Source organism: Sardina pilchardus, chromosome 9 (assembly GCF_963854185.1).
Source record: "Sardina pilchardus chromosome 9, fSarPil1.1, whole genome shotgun sequence".
Lineage (NCBI taxonomy): Eukaryota > Metazoa > Chordata > Actinopteri > Clupeiformes > Clupeidae > Sardina > Sardina pilchardus.
Genome location: NC_085002.1, coordinates 29179069 through 29203147, shown reverse-complemented (window position 1 = coordinate 29203147; position 24079 = coordinate 29179069). Strand labels below are relative to the sequence as shown.

Sequence of the window (24079 nt, the reverse complement as noted above, 5' to 3'; positions counted from 1 at the left end):
GGTGACAGATCTTGTTTGGATGGATGGTCACTGGACAATGCAGAAAATGCTTATGCATGGGCTATTTTTAAAAATCCATGGAGTATAGCCTATCTATGGGCTACCTCTGGGATAGTTGATCCCAGTCTCACTGCACTAGGCCACAGTTATACTGTATGTCAGTGTCACTAACTGTTTCCCCCCCCTATAGGTTATGCATTAGAAGGAATGCACCAGGACTCCCTCAGTAATAGAACACAATAGTAGCACCGTCACAGCAAGAAGAAATCCATCTTTGGCACAAACGATTGCATGAGACGTTTTTTGAAGAGATGGGTAGATAAAATGCAATGATAGCTTGTTGTTTTGGTTGGCTTTCATTTCAGAATTTTCACATTTTTGAATGTAAGAAGGCTCACTGAAGTCCACCAGACCAGAGCCACCTCCTCCGGTGGCTTCTTGACGTCAGGATAGGTCTAGCCACAGAATATCAGTTCGGACCGGTGAGCAGTGGATTATTGCGGAAACATAAACGACGAGAGGAGGTATTTTCCCCACTACACAGGTAAAAAGTATTTCTTTACTCGTGCAGTGCTATCAATCAGAACAGTGAAATGATTCTAAACGTTGTGTTAAAGCTGGGACAGAATATAACACGCTGTGCGTAACCAACTCATTTGCCATTTGATCAAGACTGTACAATGCTTGAAATATATTCCGATATTTTATATGGTCGGTAGCCTTCGAATCGCTGAAATCTTGTCTATATTCACCCTGTCATGCACATAGATGTTCTTAGTCTTATGGAAATATTTTTCTGAGGTTGCGCTTTGAGGACTATACCCTTGCAGATTGTAGACGCATCATAAATGTTTGCATTCCGTTTATTTTACTAAATGTGTCGAAATGTATGGCATTGGCATATAACTATACTGATGACGGATACAGTTGTTTTTCCAGAACTGTATTCTTATTCTGGTGTGGATTGCCTTCACACACACACACACACACACACACACACACACACACACACACACACACACACACACACACACACACACACGTTAATGCGAATCTTGCTTGAGAAATGAATTACGCTCAATCGCATTGTGTTGCCTTATTGCGGTGAAATGCATGCCTTCTAGACCAGAATGTTCTGCCTGATTAGACCTTCAGGGTAGCTTTATCTCATCGCATGTGCTGAAATATCACGTTTTATGTGACCAAACGACTGAGTGCGTTAGGGCTCTCATGTCAAGACTTCTAGAAGTGGCCCGTAAGACTGATTTATTGTCATTTTCTAGAGAATCATTTGGAATGAAGAAAAAAAAAAATGTTTTCTGTATGTTCGAGCCCACTGTTTCAAAAGTGAAATGAAACATTAATTAAAAGCAGAGAAATATATCACTCTGCATAATGTTGCATGTTGCACGTGTGTGGGCGTAGTCAGAGGTATCTACACCTTACTGTTTAAGTCTGTACTCTTTATCGTCATATAGACACACAAGATTGAGGAATTATGTACACATAATAGTTCAATTACATCTGTAACAGTTCTATTTGATTTTTTATATATTGCAAGTTCCTCTTTCTAACCCTAAATATAAAATACTGTATATCCTCTTGTACATTTGATTACAGCCCTAATGAATTATCTAATTAGGTCATTAGTCAAATGTAGGCGTTCAGAAAGGTCATAGCATGCAGAGAAGGCCAACATTAGGTCTCTAGTCTTATGGTTTCACAAGAAAGTAATCGTTTTCTTTTGATAATAGGTCACATAATGATCACAATGAGTTAGAGATGGTGCATTTATTGTATTTATTTATTCATTTATGTATCTATATAGGCTATTAATCACCAGTCCTCAGGCAGAGAGGCATTGTGGGTTTCAGATGTTACATGTGAAATACAGAAAGACCTTAGCTCCACCCGCCGGTGTTCACATGCATCTCTGTTTGGGTCTTGGTGTACCACCAGAGTAGTGGGCAAAAGAGAACAGAAGTCACAGAAAATAGTTCACTCTGGGGGTTGATGTATATGGAAACCCGGCAATCCTTAGTTGTAGTGTTGAGTGAAGACTTTGCTGCTGCAGAGGACCAAGAGGCTATTCTGTGTGTTCAACTTACACATACACAGTATATCCAATATAGCCATGCCCTTGGTACTTGTACTCCCAAATTGATTGTGGACAGAGTGAGTCTAAAAGTGTTTTACTGCGCCCTGCAAAGACCGTAGGCTACTTTTCGATGACCATGGTGGCACAGAGCCGACTGACTGCGGGAGGCACTTGTGGAGGCATCGCTTAAAAGTGCTTGAAGGTCACGGGAGAGTGTCAATGGAGATGTGTTTACCTAAGTTTGCCCATAACGTGTAAACACACAAAGAGTCTTTTTGTACAGGGAGCAGAGCTCAACAACGGCTCACACAATGTTTCTGCGCCACCCACAGACAGGCCTACGTTTTTGGGAATGTTTGGGAAGAGTGTTGTTTTTTGAGTGTGATGTTCATGCGAAGATAACATACATTTTACATGGTTGCCAGCCAACCCCAGCCCACACACACACTCACACACACACACACACACACACACACACACACACACACACATATGACAGTGTATGTTAAGAAATCCTCACCGTCCACCATGACTCACTTTGTTTGCTCAGAGAATGTTTCATTTGTTCCCTCTACTGTTGATATCTACCACTTTCAACCTCATTGTGGTGCTTTTCCCTGCTGTCACCTTAATAGAAGTTCACCTCAAGAATTAGTTTGTTATTACATGAAGTGCTTCTATTTTTTCCTGTGCTCATAAGTGCTTGTCAGAAAATTAAGTGAGTTAAGGTAGACTTCATTTCATTTTGATGTATGACACATTTGCTTCACTCTACAGTATCGATGCTCACTTGATAATCCTATGCCGTGTAAAGATGTGGTTAAACCAAAATACTGCAGTTCTGGATAGCATCTTAATTTTTTCTATGCTGCGTTCTTAACAGTGCTGCAGGATTTTAGTTCCCTGCACCTTGTATTCCCCAGAGGAAATCAAAGATTGATATTGCAGCTCTGATGTCCTTTTCACCTTTGTCGTTATCCTGTGGTAGATAAGAGCAGCTGCAAGATGCCTTTGGGAGAGGAAGAAAATGCATGGAAAAAGAAGACATCGGACATCAAGGAATTCTATGACTTCAAAGATGTGCTGGGAACGTAAGTGTGTGTGTGTGTGTGTGTGTGTGTGTGTGTGTGTGTGTGTGTGTGTGTGTGTGTGTGTGTGTGTGTGTGTGTGTGTGTGTGTGTGTGTTTGTGTGTGTGTGACTCTCCTATCTTCTTTCCCTCCTCTAAAAATAATCTCATAATCTCAGTCATGAGCATTTACTCTGGATATCAGTGATCCTTAATATTCTGTGAACACATTTTTTGACAGGCGATGCACATGGGAGATATCTGCCTGATATGGCATCTCTCTCTCTCTCTCTCTCTCTCCCCTTGGGAGCTCCTTAGGTATCGCTGTGATAGGATGAAATGTAAAAGCCTGTGGGTGCCTATGAGGACAATTAGGTTGTTTCTCAGTGACACTTCTGTACTGGCAAAACTTTTGGGTCATTCTTTGTCAAACCAGATAAGGTTGTTGCTGCACTCTATATCATGAATGAGTCTCAACATTTTTGTTTTTTTAAAAAAAAATCAGCCCCTGATATTTCAATTTGGCTGAAAAAAAAAAGTTTTTATTTCTGTAATTTTCAAAATAATACAATTGAAAACCTATGCGTAATAGCTCAATGATGGACAAAGTATCAACATTGTACTAGATGTACAATAGATCATTAGACAAATAGACAGACTTCCTCCAGAGCAAGACTGAAAAAGCAGAGATATAACCATATTATTAGCTAGTGTACTTCTATAAAGGAAACATGGTACAACATTTAGACTTTGAAAACAAAATGACTAATTATTGTAGCCTCGGTGTTCCCATACTCGCCTTGCGCGCAATTTCATTCACGCTGCTAAGGCAGTCTGGAAACTACCGCCCTAATTTTTGACTGAGATAGGGGACCAATCACTGAACAGGGGGGAAAGCAAGACAATGGTGAGCTATGCACAGACACATTTGATAGACATCGTGGCGCCCAATGAACGGATTGGCTACCCCACATACCATTTTTGTCCGATGAAAATAACCAAAAAGTGACTATACCTTGTTTTAGCCTTAATTTCTATGTTTATATGGTGAGGATACCTCAAATATTGGTGCATCATTAATAAAGTATTGTATTTGCAGACAAAATACTGATTGATGTCCTGTGGATACCAAAGAAATACTTAATAGTTCCCATCACCCACAATATCACTCTGCGATATGATGTGATATCCAGGAGCTTATAGAAAATCAATGGACATGCAGTATAAACTTTTAATCATCCAGTCATATTGAGAATGTGTTTGTTTTCCATCCTACAAAGTATGGGCAGACTAGGAATAATTATTTTAAGATATATTTTAGACATATTTAAGATATCATTTTGGGACCTAAAACAGTACGTAGACAAACTTTGAGCAAAATCTAAGATGATGCAGCAATCATTTTCCTGGATATCTGATTCGACAAGGAATGGCCCTTCATCGTGTGTCAATTTTCAAGGAGACATCTGATCTAAACTTAATTCAGTTGTTTCTTTTCTTGTAGTAGGATATTTTATCCATTAGGCATCATATTACATGCATCAGGTGAACTGGCAACTAATGAGCAATACTGGAGACTTTGTACTAGATGTCAACAGCATTAATACACTCAACAAAGGTAACATAGAAACACAAAAAGCCTCAGCTGTTGACAGAGGAACTGGAAATGCATTGTTATGCAATGAAATCATCAGATGTCAACACAAAAACATGTGTTATGTCATCAAGGCTTGTTGCTTCTCAGTTCAAGTGTATATAGTTTTGGGGCGTTAAAGGCTATGCCCCTCTAAGAGTGGCTGCTATATTGTGAGGTACCGTTAACAAATGACGTCAATGTAGACGGCAAAAGAGTTCTCGCTTTGAGCCATAACCTCATTAGCACAGGACTCCCCTCGGTTCATTGTGAAGATAATGAAGGAGATGGTGGCTAATCATCTTGGCTTGTGGAGAGGCTGAAGTAGATTTCCTCAGCCTTTGTAGAAGTTTAAGCCACAGACGTTTTTTCTTTTTTTGAAGTTAGACGAAAAGCCCTCAAGTGCCTTGACAAAGTGCCAGGTTTGGCCGGTGTTGAAAAGAATAATGGTTGGCTGTTGAAAAAGGAAGAGAGTCTCTTTACCAAACGGCTTAGACTTTAAGTGTCACTTTCTTTTGATAGCTTGATTGCTAAGGTAATATTACGCAACACATAATCCGTGTAATTGTATTGCATATTATGTGTAATGTAGTCGTTATTGCTCAGCTACAGGCACAGAAATGGGGTGAGAACATCAAATGGACAGAGATCTAAAACTGTCCAAACCCTGTTCAAAAGCCAGCTGCTGCTCCCCATGTGTCCAGTTGTCCACTGTCTGTACAGTCAGAGTCTGTGACAAATCATTTGGAGTGAATGACGAAGAGTATGGGCCTACTCAGGGAATCCAAATGGTTTTATCTCTTTTTTTCCCCCTCTGTCTTTCTTCGTGTGTGTGTGTCTGTTTGTGTATGACGACTTTAGCTCGCAAGCTTCTATTTTTACCTCTGTGGAATGTTTTATAACATCTCGGTATCTTAGGGCACTTCCCAATCCTCCCTTTAGTGCCAGGAACGACGCGTCTGTGGCAGTTTTGATCAATGAAGCCTGCGTTGTGATGTTCACTGTAGGAGAAGCCACTGCCTCCCCTCCTAAGTGCTGTGCTGTGCCCCCATCCCCATCCCCTGGAGTCCTGGAGTTATATTTATACTGTTTAACGTGTGGGAGGGGTGTGTGCATGTTTTATGTCACATTCACTCTCTGACACAGAGAATGTGTGTGTGTGCGGGTGTGTGCGGGTGTGTGTGTGTGTGTGTGTGTGTGTGTGTGTGTGTGTGTGTGTGTGTGTGTGTGTGTGTGTGTGTGTGTGTCTGTGAGTGTTTGTGTGTGTGTGTGTGTGTGTGTGTGTTTGTGTGTGTGTGCCCGTGTCTGTCTGAGTGCACCTCCTCTGGTGCTAGTCTCGTTGCATTTGTCTTTGCCTTTCGCGTGATAATATATTCACAGATGCACTGCATGTTATATCAGATACAATCCTGTCCCTGCCATGTGACAGGGCTTTAGGGGCATTACAGAGTCGCTGCCTGGAGCTATAGCTCTGGCCATGGATGTGGACCCTCACTGGACTGAGGCACTTGTGACTGACCCCTGCCAATCCTGCCATTCTGTGGTCATTAAGAGGTCACAATAACCGCCTCCTTCCAGGGCTCGTGTTGCGTCGCTGCTCACCCAAGCGTCATGAGACAATAAACTGGATTTGGCCAAGGCTGAGTTCACATGGGCAGCCTTACAGTAGCTTCAGTGGCTTGTAGTGGAGCCATGTCCGTTGCACACCAAAGCACACCTTTGATGTTGTTGTTTTGTTCGTATACACGCAAAACTTTTTGAAGGTTGTATAATTGTTGTTTTGTTAGTTGTTTTCTCAGTGCCCCTGATTCAATTTTAAACATGTTTCTGTGTTGACATATTAGGGTAGTATATGCTACGTACTTTGTATTTAAATCATGAATCCAATATACTGTGCCAGTACTTCCAGTGGTGTTCAGAGACATATTGTATTATCAGAGACCGTGTAAGAACAAGTACAGTGGCAGGACATACCTTCAAGCACGTGTCCCGACGTCATCTTCACGTGTGGCTTATCACTCCAAAACACTTTTGAGATAGTCCTGAGAGGAGAAAAAAAACTTCTGTGTGGGATACTTTTCAGCCACCAAGCTTCAGAGTAGAAGTGGAGACTTGTTTCATCCAACTCAGAGTGATTGGACATGCACTACTGTATGTGTTGGGTAGAGGTTAGAGGCTGGTACATCTGGGTTATCTATTGCCACATTAGTGAACGTTATGCTTGTTCATGCAGGTGCTTCTTGTTTGTTTACAGGAAAAATATTTCCAGTTGAAAAAAGAGAGATAAACATGTGTGTGTGTGTGTGTGTGTGTGTGTGTGTGTGTGTGTGTGTGTGCGTGTGTATTGTGCCCAGCTGCATGCACTGTCCATCCACCACGGCCCGGGATTTATTTCCGACTCAGTTCATTCACACTCTCCTGAGTTTACGGTGTTGTACCAACCAGACAAAATGTCAAGATTGCGCCACAGCGGGTCTGCCCCATGGCAACTGTCAATTTTAGTACAACACATACACACACTCACACACACAAACACACACGAACGGACACACACACACACACACACACACATACACGGACACACACACACAAGTTTATGCTTCAGCATCTGCTCCCTCAGCAAAAGCTCTGAGAGAGAGAGAGAGAGAGAAAGAGAGAGAGAGAGAGAGAGAGAGAGAGAGAGAGAGAGAGAGAGAACCAGAGCAGGTTCAACCCAAACAGGCTTTGCTATGGTTTGACGCCTTAGACTTAGAAGGGGATGAAGTCCACTGCAGAAATAAATCACACTCAGCCTTGAATGGGGCAGGAGGGACAGACACAGGCATATGGCAATCTGTTATTCTGCATTCTGCATTCTGCGCTGCCTGTACCAAGGTTGGCTCTTCTGTTAGTTTCTGTGGCAAGCTAGTTTTTGGTGTTCATGTTTAAAGGCAATCATATAATCTACTGCATTGCTCAGGCTCATTGGCAGCGTATTGTAATCTTATGTCAACCAATTTCAACAGAAATTGTACTTTGTGGGTAAAAATGAACCATATTTCTACATCAGAAATCCAACATTACATAAAGTGCCGAGGGATACCTCCACATTGTGTCTTTAATCACGCGCATCATGCTGTATAATCTTTGCTGTCCGCCGGCCTCGCAGCGCCCCAAGCCCAGGCATCCTAAAGGCTTAATCCGGCTGCATGTGTTGACGAAAAGCTCCTTACTTTCCCAAAGGAGATTACGGAATTGGTTTAGCCCGTGAATTCAGTGAGTTGAGTCAATTGATTTATTCTTTTTCAAAAAGATTGCATTTCCCCCCCTAACCCAGCTAATCCCACGCAATTACTTCATCTGTTTAGAGAGACGTCTGTGCAGGACAGTGGAGGTGCCCTCAGGGGAGGAGCTCAGGTGAACAGAGGTGTGTGTGTGTGTGTGTGTGTGTGTGTGTGTGTGTGTGTGTGTGTGTGTGTGTGTGTGTGTGTGTGTGTGTGTGTGTGTGTGTGTGTGTGTGTGTGTGTGTGTGTGTGTGTGTGTGTGTGTGTGTGTGTGTGTTGGGATTATGTTTGGAATCCTCCGTCCTGGTGCCTGCCAGAGGTGGAAAACTCCAGCTTCAGAAAGTAAAAGTCCAATCATGTATTGGTTAGATAGAGGCCGCTGGTTTAAGTGAGTAGTTAGCACAGGTATGTGGTAGGACTTTTGCTTTCTGAAGCTGGAATTTTCCACCTCTGGTGCCTGGTAGTGAGACTGTAACTGGTGGGAATGAAAAGCCGTCTAGATGTACAATCTTTTGAGATGTTTTGAGTGTTTAGTTTTAGGTTTTAATGTAAAGAGTGGAGTGTTTCTTTTTGTCAGAGATGGCTGGTCAGCTTACTGTGTCTCGTTGCACACCACTGTTATCAGCAATGCAGCAGCAGTCTAGACATGCAGTCTGCTTGGCAGCACAGTGAGATCATGAGCGTATGAATGAGTCTGGTCATAAAAACATAACAGATCACGGTGGACTAATACAATGTGGCATTTGGAATGACTTGGAATCGTTTTTGGTCCATGCCTATCATTGATGTTAATGGAACTTTATGAGTAAATCTAATATAGTGCCCCATGGGGTATGGAAATGAAAGCCATTGATAACCCCAGTGAAATGCTCTCCAAGGCTGCTCTGTTGCTGATGTGTTTTGCCCATGAAGGCAAATGCCATTGATAACCCCTGTGAAAAGCTCTCAGCTTGGCACATGCATTTGTTCAGCTCCACTGGAGTTCATATGTTGTGAATCGTAGACTATTGTTCTAGGATATGAATGTCATGTGTGAGCATGCGTGCATGCATGTATTCCATCACGTTCATAGTGCTGTTTATATGTCCATATTCTATTAGCCTATCAGAGGTAGTGCAAGTACAAGAACAGTACAGTATGTTTGTGGAACATAACTGGAAACATGTCTCTTCATATGTGGATTTATTGTAAACATTTCTGAGAGAACCTTTTATCTGGAAAGAGTAGATGTTGGTGTATAATGTCGATACAACAGCCATCAGAGAGTGATTGGACACTTATCTGTAAAGGCAGTGTTTTTACTTTTGAAGATATTGCTTCAGATAGGGTGATGAAAGGCTGCTGGTTACTACAGCTACATACACAGAGATGGAAAATGTGTGTCACTGTCACTATGGCGACTATGGAGGGTTATATTTTAGGGGCTTCCCTGCTGGATATGATGCTTTGGCCTCCCATCTGCTTTACTTTCCCAACAGAGTCTGTCAGGAGAGTTGGGAGATGTGTGTGTCTCATTGTTATCCTCATGGATTTAGATACAGAGGGACAGAGAGTGGAGAGAGAGAGAGAAAGAGAGACAGAGAGAGTGAGAGAGAGGGAGAGTGACAGAGTGTGTGTGAGTGAGAGAGAGCGAGAGAGAGAGAGAGAGAGAGAGTCATTGCACTCCAGAATTCTTCCTTTTCCTCTGTGACTGGATCCTGTCTTGCTGAGAAGGCACACCATGCAGGCACTGTTTGAAGAATCATAATTGATATTGGTTCAGATCCTTATAAACTCCTCAATTTATTTACAGACAACATTTAGTCTGATGGTTTATTTACTGTTGTTTGTTTCCTATGCTGTGCTTAGTCAAGTGAGTCATTTAATGTTTTACAAACACAATGCATCTGTGTTTACTAGCCTAATAGTGTAGCAAAGCCCTGCAGTGTCAACCACTAAATATTAAATAAACCCCTTTATTTAGGGGGTTTTATTGAATAGTGTCTCAAACTCCTCAGACTAAACATACAGTATAAGGCTGGTTTATTGCTGGTGCATTTATATTCACTTATTCACTTCATGAATATTCAGATATATTATTTCAAAGGCTGTTATCTAAAGCCCAGAATTAACTTGCAGACCAATTAATTAACACACATAAGAACATGTGTGTAAATATGTGTAATGTGTGTGAGGCTTGTGTGCAGGTTAAGCATGCAGCTTTTAACCGATGTGAAATATGAGACTGCATAGTGATTAATCGGGGCCTGGATGTCCACTGAATCAAGGATTTGACCTTTGCGTTGGCTAGGGCCTCGCCTTCCCGGCTCTAAGCAGCAGAAATGATGCAGCCGTGCTGCAGGGGACTCGCTTTTATTCACCCTCTACTGCAGCCTCTCACTGCATGGCAGGTGGCAGCCACGGCCAACTGGAGCTGGAGGAGGAGGAGGAGGAGGAGGAGGGGGGGGGGGGCGCTGGGAAAGGGGTGTGGAGGTGTTAGGTGTGCAGTGTGCCAGCCTGGCCGACGGGTAAAGGGTCGTTGGTGAAGGTGGCGGGTGAAGGGTGGAGATGGATGGGCAGAAGAGGGCAGAAGAGAAGAGAAGAGAGCTGGCACCTGCATCATGGGAAATCAATGTGCTGATGGATGGCTGTGTCTGTCGCCGATGTTAAACAACCAATGCTGAACTGGACACTGATGAATTCAGCGTGTGATGGATGGCTGAGGCCCGCAGCAGAGAGTGACCATTACGTGTCATGTTTTTGCCATCTCAGCACACATGCATCACTGGGAGAGGTGTCACTTTAAACATGGCAGCCTCTGTTACTCAGAGATGAGAGAGAGATTTGTAGCTATATTTCTCCCATTTTCCGTAATGGCATTTTCAGTGAGTGTGTGTATGCGCTCATTTGTGTGCGTGTGTGTGTGTGTGTGTGTGTGTCTGTGTGTGTGTGTGTCTGTCAGAGAGGGGGAGAGCGAGAGAGGGGGAGACAGTGTGTGCTTAATACTTCTCAGGCCGTATGTGTACATTTTAATTTAAACATCAATGACAAGTGCAAATTTGATTCAGCCCACCAGTGAGTGCAGAAATAGAGAATGTCATTATATGTGTGTTAAGTCAAAACGGGGATGAACCAAGCTGCAGTTTCAGCTAAGCCCTTCTTCATATTGGTCTCTTAAGCCCAAACGGCATCCCAGGGACACTGGACATCATCACCACTGGATAGTAAAGGGGCTAATGGTAAACTGGCCGCCCCTACCACATACACATCAAAGTGGCCTCGATCTCTCCGCCACAGACAGCACTCAGTGGCAAGAAGGAGTTTTCCGGATTAGAATTAGTGTTTTAATCAGAGGGAGAGTGATGGCGTGCTGCCGCTGCTGCTGCACTCTCACGCGTGCCCTTTGAAAGTGACTGATGGGTGTGTGTGTGTGTTTGTGTGTGTGTTTGTGTGTGTGTATGTGTGTGTTTTGTGTGTGTGTGTGTGTGTGTGTGTGTGTTTGTGTATGTGTGTGTGTGTGTGTGTGTGTGTGTGTGTGTGTGTGTGTGGAGTCGTCTGATTGGATTTGGTCAGGCATGTGCTGTTCACGTCCCCATGGGACACAGCGCTTAGTGCCTAGTTTGCATGGTGCGTGCTCCAGTACTTCTGTCTCAATGTCACCCTATTACACATGGGAGGGTTTATTGCTGCTGTTTCATTTGTGCTAAATAGTAAGACATACATATTCAAGCAAGCGCAAGAGATATGCGTTCACTTGTGAATGGGATGTTTGGGCTAATTAGAACGACGCATTAGACAAAGTGAGAAAACGAGGCCAACCGTTTTTTGGTCGTCTGGTCATGCATGTGCGAACGACCGGCTGCGACTGGATACACTCGCAGCTTGGGAGTCAATCTGTTCACACGTGCACAAACACACACTTTAGCTTCTATCAACACAGATGTTCTCCTCGGCTCCCCTAGCCAAACAGAGCGCCGTGCAGCGCAGCGTGGCGCAGAGGCCTCCCATCTCCACTCTCACCCCTCCGCCGCGGCGCTCTGGGAAGCCGAGCTACGGGAGGATTCCTTAATTACCGCATGTCTCCCGGCAACAGGAGAGGTGCCTTTCCACCTCCTCCTTCCTACCAGAGAGAGAGAGAGAGAGAGAGAGAGAGAGGGAGAGAGAGAGAGACTCCTTGACTGTTTTCCTTTTCTTCTGCTGCTTCTCTTCCTCCTCATTTTGTCTCTTTCCCTTTCTCCCAATCTCCTTTGCAGATGCAGATCTCTTTACAGCTGTTTTGTTTCTCTATCCTTCTCCTCGCTCCCTCTCGTAGTTTCAGAGTTTTGGAGGGAGATTTGGTAACGTACAGCATTTGCCGTAAGCAACGTCCAGTATAATTCCACTTTTCTCTTGATTCTTCTTTACTATGATGCACATATTCACTTCCCTGTGCTTCACTTTCCTGTAGCCTGAGGTGGGGCTGGATGTGGATGGGTGGGTGGGTGGGGGGTGGAGTGGAGTGGGGGTTGTTTGAGGTCTTGGTTTTAATTGCATTTGATTATGCCGTAAGGCCACTTTGCATCTGAAGTCACCCTCGGAGTCTTTCATCTCCCCCTGATACCCAAGATTCCCGCCGCCCACAGGCGATTAGCTGTGCCTCCTCACACTCTCTCCACTGTGGCAGATCGCTCCTCTTCTCGCTACTCCAGCTCGTTGAAAAGCTAAAGGACTGATCCGCATTGTACCTTTTGTGTGTGTGTGTGTGTGTGTGTGTGTGTGTGTGTGTGGTTAAACTTTCTGCCTGTCTGCTGCATGCCATTTACACCACCTGTCTCTACTGTTACAGTCCCAATTCTATTAGGATGACCCTTAGCTCTATTGTTAGCCCAATGCAATAACAAGCCCATTTTAGCTCCAGGCAGCGGGTAATGCACAAACCTTGGTGTTCATTTCATAAAGACCAACCTTTTAGGCCTTTTATTTTTAAGCCATCTAAAAACATATCTCTTGAGACTAGCATATTCATTCTAACATGGTTGCATAATACTACATTAGTTGTAAATATGACATTACTGTCATTCGAATGTTTTATAAATTGTTACATATTACTGCATTTGTTGAAAATATGCCATTACTGCCATTTTAATGTAATATAAATCATATTTGTTTGTCTATATTTGTAATGCGACCTTGAATGTCATGAAAGGTGTTTTTTTCTGTTTTCTGTTTTTTGCATCATGATTGAGAGATGTAATGATGTGACCTAGACTGATTACTGAAAACCAAACTAGATAAAGTAGAAGGAGAGCTCTAAAATTAAACGTCTTTGAGGTAATTAAAGTAAAGTGATACTCGTTCAGGCATCCGTTTGCTTAATTAAATTCCACTTTTGTTCCTCCGAACGGTCTCACAGGAAGTAATGCAATGCTGATGCTCTCTTGATGGGAGTAAAACAAATGCCACAATAAACATTCATCAGCGTCTTGAGGAAGACTGCAGAATATCTAGTCAGGAATGGGTTTATGCAGGTCGTTTCTTGTGTGTGTGTGTGTGTGTGTGTGTGCGCGTTAACATTGTGGACTTGAAGAGCATGCCCTCCTCTAACACCACATTTGCCTGTACTCACAACTGTCCTGTGATCCCCATCTTAAGACTAAAGATGAAAGCAGCACTGAAACAGATTCCCCCCCCTTTAGATTGAATTTCTGGCCTCAGATGTAATGCTGTAGAAGATGGAGCTAGATGCATTAATATGTCAGATGTCAATAGTATACAGTACACAGTGCACAGAGTATACAGTATATTAAAGGTGCACTATGCAGGTTTAGGTATTTTTGCTGATTGTAGAGTTTACCTATCTCGTTGGAGAGTTGCGGAGCTTTAGCACAGTCAGCAGACCTGCCCAGTTCCCACAGCATTTGTGGCCACTGGCCAGAGTATACCGTCCATTTTTTCAGGATTTTCAAACTTCATTTATCATAATTGACCATGCATGTCATTCATTCAGAATTGACTGGGTGGTTAATGACACGGTTTTCTTTATTGTAACAAATTCAGAACACATTCAGGCTATTTCTGCTTGTGAATCGGGGCGCTGGTTTGTCGAGGCGCTGGTTTGTCGAGGCGCTGTCCTCATGGCCTGGTGCATCTGTGTCTTTTCAGCGGGGCCTTCTCCGAGGTAGTCCTGGCCGAGGAGAAGAGGACCCAGAGGCTGGTGGCCATCAAGTGCATCCCAAAGAAGGCCCTGGAGGGCAAGGAGAACAGCATTGAAAATGAGATCGCTGTCCTGCACAGGTGACATGAACCAGCTTTTTCTCCTCCTTTTCAGAGGTAAGACTGTGGCCCTGCAATGCCCTGTCTGGCTGTGAAAAAGTGAGGTTCTCTGTGAATCTTCAGACAAAAAATAAAGGCTCATAGTTTGAGGTTTATGCCTGCATCTCATGTTTTATAATTGCAGGGTATGCTGGGGGTACATTACGGTGCCTCGGTGTGTGTGAATTATTTAGCGAACAATCCAGCCCTGAAATTCATAAAATAGAAGTGTGCCCAATTCACTCTCGGCTATGAAAGCAAGTCAGGAGCGCTCTCCATCTTTTATGAATGGCAGATACGTTCTGCACACACGCTCACGCAGTGCTGTCAATGGTGCATGGCGCTGCCGCACAATGCAATGCCTCCCCTCCTCCTCCACGGCACACGATCAGGAAGTCAGGAGAACATTTCCTCCCTTTTCACTGTGTGGGGTTGAGGAAATGCAATGAATGTGTGCAATTAGGCTGATAAAGGCATGGCATCAGAGGGCTAAAATGCTAGAAATTGTGCACCGGAAATGTCAGGACTACAGAAGATAGACCTATTTTTAGTGTCCCTGTTGCCAGGGCAACAGCACACACAGAGGTGGGGATGTTATGGAGGTTCCCTACAGCAGTGTTGTGAAGGAAAGGAAGAGACAGGGAAGAGAGGGTGTAAGAAGGGAGAGCTAAAGACACAGAGGGAGGGAGGGAGGGAGAGAGAGAGAGTAATGAAGGGGAAGTGAGGCACTGATGACTGAGAGATGTAAAGAGACAGAGAGGGGCTGAGGAGATCACTTAAGTCTACTGTAATACTCATATTATCACAAGGGCTGGTGGTGGGAAATGATTGGAGAGAGAGAGAGAGAGAGAGAGAGAGAGAGAGAGAGGATGCACATGCAACTTTGTGCACACTGAACCAGATGCTTCTCTATGGAGACCACCACAGCAACCCCGCCTCACGTGCTCTCCGACCTGACAGATATCAATTTCCATGACATGCTAATTGCGTAGGCTCGTTCTCTCAGTCCTGTCAGTGCCTGGACTGGAGACTAGATCTGCACCGGTAATGAATACAAATGATCCCGAACAACCCCTCACCATCAGTCAGTCAGTCAGGTGCCTTCCTTCATGCGCCACGGCACGCGCCCAGTGCTCCCGCGTTGTAGCGCAGGAGAACGTCATTTTTCATTGTTGCACGTCTAAACAGTTTAAGCACACTTCTGTCAGTCACAGAGCTGAGCTGTCACTCGATGGAGTCGATGGACGTTAAACGGATTACTGTGTAAAATTCCTTTACTGTGCAGGCTGCATCCATCAGTGGTAGAGATAACCGAATAAAATCTCAATTGCTGGAGCCATAAATTACATTTAACTGTCGATGCAGCATAACGGAAAAGCATGGCGTAGGCTACTTCGAGACTTTGTGCAGTCCGGTGTCTATTGTAATTGAATTAATGTTGGCGGTCAGGACATGGTAGCCTAATCAAAAATGCGGTTTTATCCACTGTGGTTATTATGTTTTTTTCAACTCGGTTCACCGCATAGGCTACTTAGCCATGCTAATAATGATGAATTAATTGTTTTCCCTGTGTAGCCTAGTTCATCGAAATTGTTTATAGGCTACCACACAGTATAATTGAGAACCTGTAAAATAATGAAATATACATCACTTTCTTTCTGTCTCTGAGACTTGAATTAGTTATCCTTGCTGTATCTCAGCATCATCACCGCCATCTAGTGGCAAGATTTAATATGTTGGCTGATAGGCCTACATGGTACATTTACAGTTGGAGTTCACACCCAATTAAGTCCGTATGGCATTTATGAGACACATCAAAATATAGTGAAATGTTGGTCCATCACTGTAAAATAACAGAGATTGGGCACATAATTAAGTGAAATGCCTCATGCTAATCATTAGGCTAAGTCAGCTCTGGAAGCCTCAGAGCTACAGTAAGCATGTCTTGTGCTGCATATCATAGATGTGTAGCCTAATGTGAGACTTCTTTTGCAGAATACAGCACACTAACATTGTGACCCTGGAAGACATCTTTGAGAGTCAATCCCATCTGTACCTGGTGATGGAACTGTAAGTTCTCCTCAATCCCTTGGCTATTTATATATGTGTGTTTATTTCAAAGCCATGATGAAGTGTTAGATGACTTCTGTGCTTGCCTCTCAGGGTGTCAGGGGGAGAGCTGTTCGACAGGATAGTGGAAAAGGGTTTTTACACAGAAAGAGATGCCAGTAAACTCATCTGTCAGATCCTGGATGCAGTCAAGTATCTCCACGATATGGGCATTGTGCACAGGGACTTAAAGGTACAGGAAGTTGTGTCTTTGTCTTTGTCTCATCTTTGCCCTGCCCAGTGTGTGTTTTTCCCTTCTGAGGTGTATAAATAGTGTGTGAGTCATGTGGCTGTCATGACTCATATATTTCATACAGTTCAGTTATTAGCTGCTCAAGTGAAAGTGTTTATGTTACTGTGTCACAGTAACGCATATAGTCATAAAAAACAAATGGCCTGGGCTGGCATGCTTCAACATTAGCTGTGTGATTAAAATGAGACTGCAGTTGTTTAGTAGTCTCAGTTGCCAGGACCTACGTAAGTTCGCCACTAAAATGTGTAATCCTTTGCCAAGAGTTAGGTTCCTGTTCTAGAACTGTTTACAGTAGTCTCTGGGATGTGCTCACTCATCCGTTCTTCATTTCCAGCCAGAGAACCTGCTATATTACAGCATGGACGAGGACTCCAAAATCATGATCAGTGACTTTGGCTTGTCCAAGATTGAAGACTCTGGGAGTGTGATGTCTACAGCCTGCGGCACACCTGGATATGTGGGTCAGTACAGCATGTTTTACACATGAACAACAACTACTCTCTGATTTTCTGTTTTACTATCTTTCTTTCTTTTAGCATCTGATATCTATTGTAATTGAAGTAGTCTAGTAGCAATTAGTGACAGGTCATAAGACATGGTAATCATACAGAGATCATTATTTTTGTTTTCTTTGAGCCTTTGTTAGCCAGGCAGTGAAGAGACATGAGCATGGGGCTGTGTTCATGGTATGGGACGTTGACACCAACGTGGTGCAGTGGCTCCCCCCTTAGCATGCACTTTTAATTCCTTTCTTTTTTTCTTTTCTACATCATTACATTATCTCCTGCCATCCTTTCTTTCATGCATTCTTTCTCTTTAATCTCTTTTTCTGTCCTGAAAGGGCATTTTCATTCACTCTCTGTTGCCCTCCCTCCCTCTCTCTCTCTCTCTCTCTGCTACTGGTAATTGATCTTGTCGTTTATATTCAGTCCAGTGCATACTGTTCTCTCAGGTACTTGGAGAGCTGGCCTACCTGTTCAAGTGCTCCATGTGTCAACAGTTAGTACTTCCCAAGTGCTCTCTCTTTCCCTCTCTCTGTGACATAGCCCAAGGCCCCACAAAGCCAATAAATGAATCAAAAAGAGAATGAAATGAGAGCTTCAATAGAGACCAGAGAGGTATTCCACCTCTCCCTCTCTGTCTCACACACACACTCACACACACACTCTTTATCTGTTTCTCTCCATAAACCGTGGCTTGCCTGGTATGTGTCTGACAGCCCCTGAAGTGTTGGCGCAGAAGCCCTACAGCAAAGCAGTTGACTGTTGGTCTATTGGCGTCATCTCTTACATTCTGTAAGTCATGTGAGTGTGTGTGGGGCGGGGGGTGGGGGTGGGGATGGGGGCTTTTTCTGTCTGTCTGTGTGTGTGTACTGTGTATGTCACAATGCAAAGGGATTTCACAGCACTGGGCACATCTCACTATTCCCAGTCACCTTCTCTTGCAGCTGTAACTCAGTAATTCATGTGAAACAATTAGTAGTACAAGTTGGAAAACTACGTGCTCCTGTCAATATGTTCCTAGAAGATTTCCATGAAATGCAAAGGTTCTTTTGAAAACCAATAGATACTGACAAAATGTCGACCTTAAAATGTTTCGTTTGTTTGTTTGTTTGTCCCCAAGTTACCATTAGATTAATGTCGTTTTCTGTGCCACTGGAAATGCCTTAGAATAGAATAGAATAGAATAGAATAGAATAGAATAGCCTTTATTGTCATTGTATGTTGTACAACGAGATTTGAATGCCACTCCTCTGGTGCAATCTGCATGCAATATAAATATAACATTTTTAAAAAAAATATAACATTTTTAAAAAATGTTAAAATAAATATTAACAGTATGCGGCAGTTTGTATGATCAATATGATCAGTATATGTATATGTGTCCCAATGTATGAGTGAGTGTACAGGTAATCTATTTTTGTTTCATGTTATTTGTCTCTGTGATGGCTCTGGGGAAGAAGCTGTCCTTAGGAACACATGCAGTTGAAAGAGTCTATAGTTGATTCCAAGGTTCCTGGCAAATCCTCTCTCTGCCCAGTAAGACTGGTGATATCATTTGCAGGCAATGATTTTCATTGTTTGGATTAGTTTAACAGCTCCTGCGAAACAGCTGCAGGCCAAGGATATTGTCTTGGACAGCATGCTGTGTTTAGTGTTGAAGGCCACTTGTACAGTATGTTGTCAATGTCACGTGCAATGCCATTTTTGTCTTTCAGTTTATGCGGATATCCACCATTTTATGATGAAAATGACGCCAAGCTGTTCGAGCAGATCCTGAAGGCAGAGTACGAGTTTGATTCTCCATACTGGGATGATATATCAGACTCAGGTACCTTCTTTTTCTCTGCTATTGCTCCAATTCACAGGCTCTCGTCTTGTCTCTTAATCTCTCTGTTTGTACCTCTGTCTAATATTTCCTTTTGTCTCTCCTGCATATACAGACAGACTGCATATACACACACACACACACGCACACACACACACACACACACACACACACACACACACTTCCACGACTCTCTCTCTCTCTAGTAAGAATAAATGTGCTCGCCTCTCTCAATAATCCTTGACTGTAATCTTCTGCAGCCAAAGATTTCATCTGCCACCTTATGGAGAAGGACCCTGTGGAGAGGTTCACATGTGAGCAGGCTTTACAACATCCCTGGTACGACCTTCAAAATCACCGCTCTTGTTCCCCAACACATCCCTCTCCATCTACAAATCCGTCAGTCATTTCAAACAAATTGCCACTGTAATCCCTGTTCTGCTTCTACCGTTTATTTAGTTATTTATTTATTTTCCCCAAAGGATTTCTGGCGATACAGCTCTTGATAAGAACATCCATGAATCTGTCAGTGCTCAGATCAAGAAGAACTTTGCAAAAAGCAAATGGAAGGTGAGTGCCAGTGTTGATTCCATAGCGATACAATATCACAGCAAAGATACAGTATCATAGTAGAGATACAATATCATAGCAATACAGTATCATAGCACAGATACAGTATCATAACAGTACAGTATCATAGCACAGACTCCGTATCATAGCAATACAGTATCATAGCACAGATACAGTATCATAACAGTACAGTATCATAGCACAGACTCCGTATCATAGCAATACAGTATCATAGCACAGATACAGTATCATAACAGTACAGTATCATAGCACAGACACAGTATGTTCATTACTTTTTGTACACCAAAATTACATATGCTGTTATCATAAAGAAAAACAGAGATAGGCTCAAATATCTTCCTCATCATGTTGTGCCCACCTGCCATCTTTGTCCTCCCTCACAGCAAGCGTTCAATGCCACAGCTGTGGTGCGGCACATGAGGCGACTGCAGCTCGGCACCAGCCTGGAGGGCACCAGTCACATCACCCCCACCAGCCCCTGCCACGGCCACGGCCACCTACTCCTGCCCACCGAGGACATCGGGGAGGAGGCAGAGGAGGAGGAGGAGGAGGAGGAAGACGAAGATGGTGGGTTTTGTAGCTTTTGGTGTGGGAATGGTGATGTGGAGGAAGCCTCCTTCCAGAGATCGTGTTTTCTTCAGGAATGTAATCTGGGATGACCAGATGACTATATCATCATCTGTATGAACGTTATAACCAGCTTGGTCATCTAGAAAGACATTGAATAATTAAGTCATAGTTGTGGGTAAATTTAGAGTATGTTAGATTGAACTTAATTGTCATTGTGCTAAGTACAAGTGCAGAGACAACAAAATGCAGTTCGCGTTTAACCAAAAGTCCAAAAAAGCGCAATGTGAACACAGTATTTAACATATGGACAGTTTTTAAGTATTTAGTATTTAACATAACAGTGTGGACAGTATTGTATATTTTACAAATGCCGTGATGACATGTACCATATTGCTTGTTAAAGGAAAACTATGCAGGATTGGCGATTACACTCTGGGGGCATATCAGTGAGCCCCATGCTCATGCCCCCATGTGTAGCCAAAGTCCCTCCACTCGGCGGTCATATTGTAACGTTTTTTGGGCACTTATCGGGCATCTCTTTGGGCAGAAATGTGCGTGTGCAAGGCTTTACGACACCAACCTTGCTCCAGCTGCGAGATCACAACACATGATTGACACAATGTTTTCACAACACACCATATGATTGGCACAATGTAAACTTTTTTGACATGGAAGGGGCGGGATATGTGTAGACAACTACTGGCGTTACAAATGAACCCCATGCAGGGAAGATTATTTGAGTGCTCTGTCTCCTCATTAGAAAGTCTCTAGTGTGGCACTGTAGCCGATACATAAGTCACCTTTTTGACTTTTTGCGTGAGCAAGGATGTGTGTGCTCTGTCATTTGTGTACTTGTTTGTCCTCCCATTTGGTGTTAATCTGAACATTCAGCCTACTCCATTTACTCAGTCTTCTCTGTCTTAACTGTCCAATATGAGGTTATGAAATCGCCGCTCTGTCACTTTGAATGAATAGACACAACTTTGGACGGTTAAATGCAAAATCTGATGCATGATTACTAGCTGGTACACAAAGTGCTGTCACAGGAGAGCTGGTCAGGTGTTAGCTGATTGCATGCTAACTTCAGTTAATTCTGTTTTTTTATTGTATATTATAATATTTTATTTTTGCCCTTACATTGATAGGAAAGTTGGGGGTGCTAGGAAGCAATTGGGATAAAGATGGGGTGGGATTGGGACATGACTGCAGGTCGGGATTGAAACTGGGTCCTCGATCATGAGTACTGAGGGCTAGATGTGTTATGGGGCCCATATAGCACCACAGCTCCCCCAGAGACTTATTTTTGACATTACACCAAAGCGGTTGTTTCTTCTCTTAGTCTTTCTGTTCTATTTGATATGATTTAAAATCATAGCTCCTTTAACTCATTAGCTGCCAACCATTTTCAGGGCAGAGAGTCCCATACTGCCAAGCATTTAACAGCATTTTGACTGATTTTCCAAGACCCACAGAACAATGAGTTCTATATGACTATGTAAACATTGAATTACCAAAAGAAAGAGTAGACTTCCTTCTTGTATCAGGAAAAAGTGTTTGCCGTTCTTTAGTAATCAGCAGTAGAATTTTTTTTCTCTAAAAACACCTGTTTTTGACCAAAGAATGGAGAAAACATAGCCTGTCCATCACCAGACTAAGCTCAATCTTTTGAGACTGAACATCACTTTGGGGAGTCTGCGCTGTATTTCTACAGCACATGAGTCGTGATCAATGGGCAGAGTTCAAATGACTCTGTACGTTTGAATCGTCCTTCAAACAATCAGATACAGCCGTATATTATTGTCCAGAGTGCCACTGCAGCCAGTTCACTAGTACATTCTATTTTCGAGCCTGATTTTTAGTGACAAGCTTCGCCAGATCGTTCCCCAGCCTGCCCTGTTGAAAAACGTAATTGACATCTATCGACGTCATCGTGACGTCTATCTATTGACATCATTGGCCGTCAACGGTTGTATTTCAATTGACGTCTATTGATCTGTAGACGTCATTGGCAGCCAGTCAAAAATTTAAACCAGAATGACCAGTGTGGTCAGCTGTGAGGCAAGTTTTACCAGTTTCATGTTGACACCTGTGGAATGATTGTAAAATGACCCTGACATTCCATTTTTCATGTAAACAATACTGCAAAAATAGCTTATCTAATCAGCTGTTAATCTCATAGTAAGATCAAAACATCTAGTTGGTATTGTTTAAAAGAGACTTACCGAGCGCTGTCTCGTTAAATCATTTGACTTATTTGAAGCTCTTTCTTTTGTGAGTGGTTGGGACACATTACAGTATGTAGGTAGGACTGACTTTACTGTGGAGTTTTCCATGGATATAACAGCGGTTCTCTCTCTCTGAACAGGTTCTCAGTGCGGAGAAGAACGCAGAGGCAGCGCAGATCGTGACAGCTTGAGGAGCTGCACCTACTGCTGTCGACCGTCCAGCCGGGTCTGAGCACAACAACCTAGAACCTAGAACACAGAACCTGACCCATCACCCAAGCACCCCCTCCCCCCCTTTCAAACCACCACCAGTCTGGCTTGGAATACAGAGTTATCCCACCAGCGTCCACTAGGAGCTGTGTCGACGGGAGGGACAGAAAGTAGTCTCCTGGGGCCAGATGTAGGTTTATTAAACATGCCTTGGGCCCAGGATTTGGGTTAGAACAGAGCCAGTGAGGACGTTATAGAACTGGCACAGGAACGTCCACAGAAAAGTCCTGTGGAGATAGGAGGTCTTGTGAAGCAGGTTTTAGAAGCCTGCTAGTCAGTTGTTCACAGAGTCCATTTCACTGGCTAAATGTCAAGCTGCCACAATCAAGTCTGGCCCCAAGAGACCAGAGAAAACAGTGCAGGAGGACCAAGATATCACAGGAAGGAATTTAGACATATTGTAGGAAGACTTATGGCAACAGATTTGTGAATTGGTAATTTTGTGTTCATTTTTATTGTTTGTCTTGACTTGACTTTTTAATGTCCCAACCAAAGTGGATTGAAAGTATGGAGCTTACTTACTGTATATGTGCCAGACATTTACTTACAGCTGTGAGATCAGGGTGGATGGCCCTCAGTGGCATGTCCTTAGATAGTTTATCGTCACCCGTGGCTCAAAAATCTTCATCCAACTCATTGGCTTTCATAGCATTAGAAAATGAAAGGAAATTAGAGTGTATGGACCTCCCAGTGCCAAGATTCCAATTTAGATTTAGCTCTGAAATCATGCGCGTCGGGGTTCTGTCCGTCCTGTCGGGAATTATTTTCCGATAATGACCGGCGTTCTATACATTATCCCTTACATAACATAGTATGCTTAACAACAGGGTTAGATTTCACACAGTAAATTGTACAAAATTGTGCACTCGTCTCCCAAGTAATCCAAAACATTATGCTAATGACTTGCCATTTTTTGTTTTAATTTTTAAGACATTATTTCTTCCCCATCTGTTTGGATCTTCACCCTTGGAACAATGCACTCTGGGTCGGCCCCTGCCTGGGACTAGGGAGGAATTGGGATAATTGCATCACTTGAACTCTGTATTCCATGTCAGACTGGATTTGTGTAACAGTTCTGGTGAGGAGGGTTTGCATGCATAAGTGGGATTATACTATAAAATGTTATGGAAGTGGAGATGGGGCCTAATGGCGGTTCTGTTCTCTGAGGCGCAAACTGAGATCCCGTGAGCAGCGGCCTTGGGGCCCCACGGCCCTGTTAGACACGAGCGCGAGAGGAAGAGCTGTCGTCTGTGCTTCCCTCACGGTCTCTCACACATGCTGCAGAGGCCCGAACGGCACAGCGGCAGCATGACGTGACCACAGCTCATACATATGCGATGCACAGACCCTTCCGTCCTACCCAAGGAGCTCCAGTGTGACGTGAGGAGTAATTGCCAGTGGC

General features: G+C 43.4%; 1 protein-coding gene across 1 annotated transcript; it reads left to right on the top strand.

Moving 5' to 3' along the window:
• The first annotated feature begins 428 nt into the window (after positions 1-428).
• Positions 429-23398, top strand: camk1a (calcium/calmodulin-dependent protein kinase Ia). Its single transcript, XM_062544627.1, has 12 exons — positions 429-544; positions 3087-3189; positions 14182-14313; positions 16327-16401; positions 16495-16633; positions 17028-17154; positions 17913-17988; positions 18912-19024; positions 19282-19360; positions 19504-19591; positions 19996-20179; positions 22548-23398. The coding sequence occupies exons 2-12, from the start codon at positions 3104-3106 to the stop codon at positions 22637-22639; spliced, it is 1191 nt and encodes a 396-aa protein (XP_062400611.1). The 5' UTR covers positions 429-544; positions 3087-3103; the 3' UTR covers positions 22640-23398.
• Positions 23399-24079: the final 681 nt, after the last annotated feature.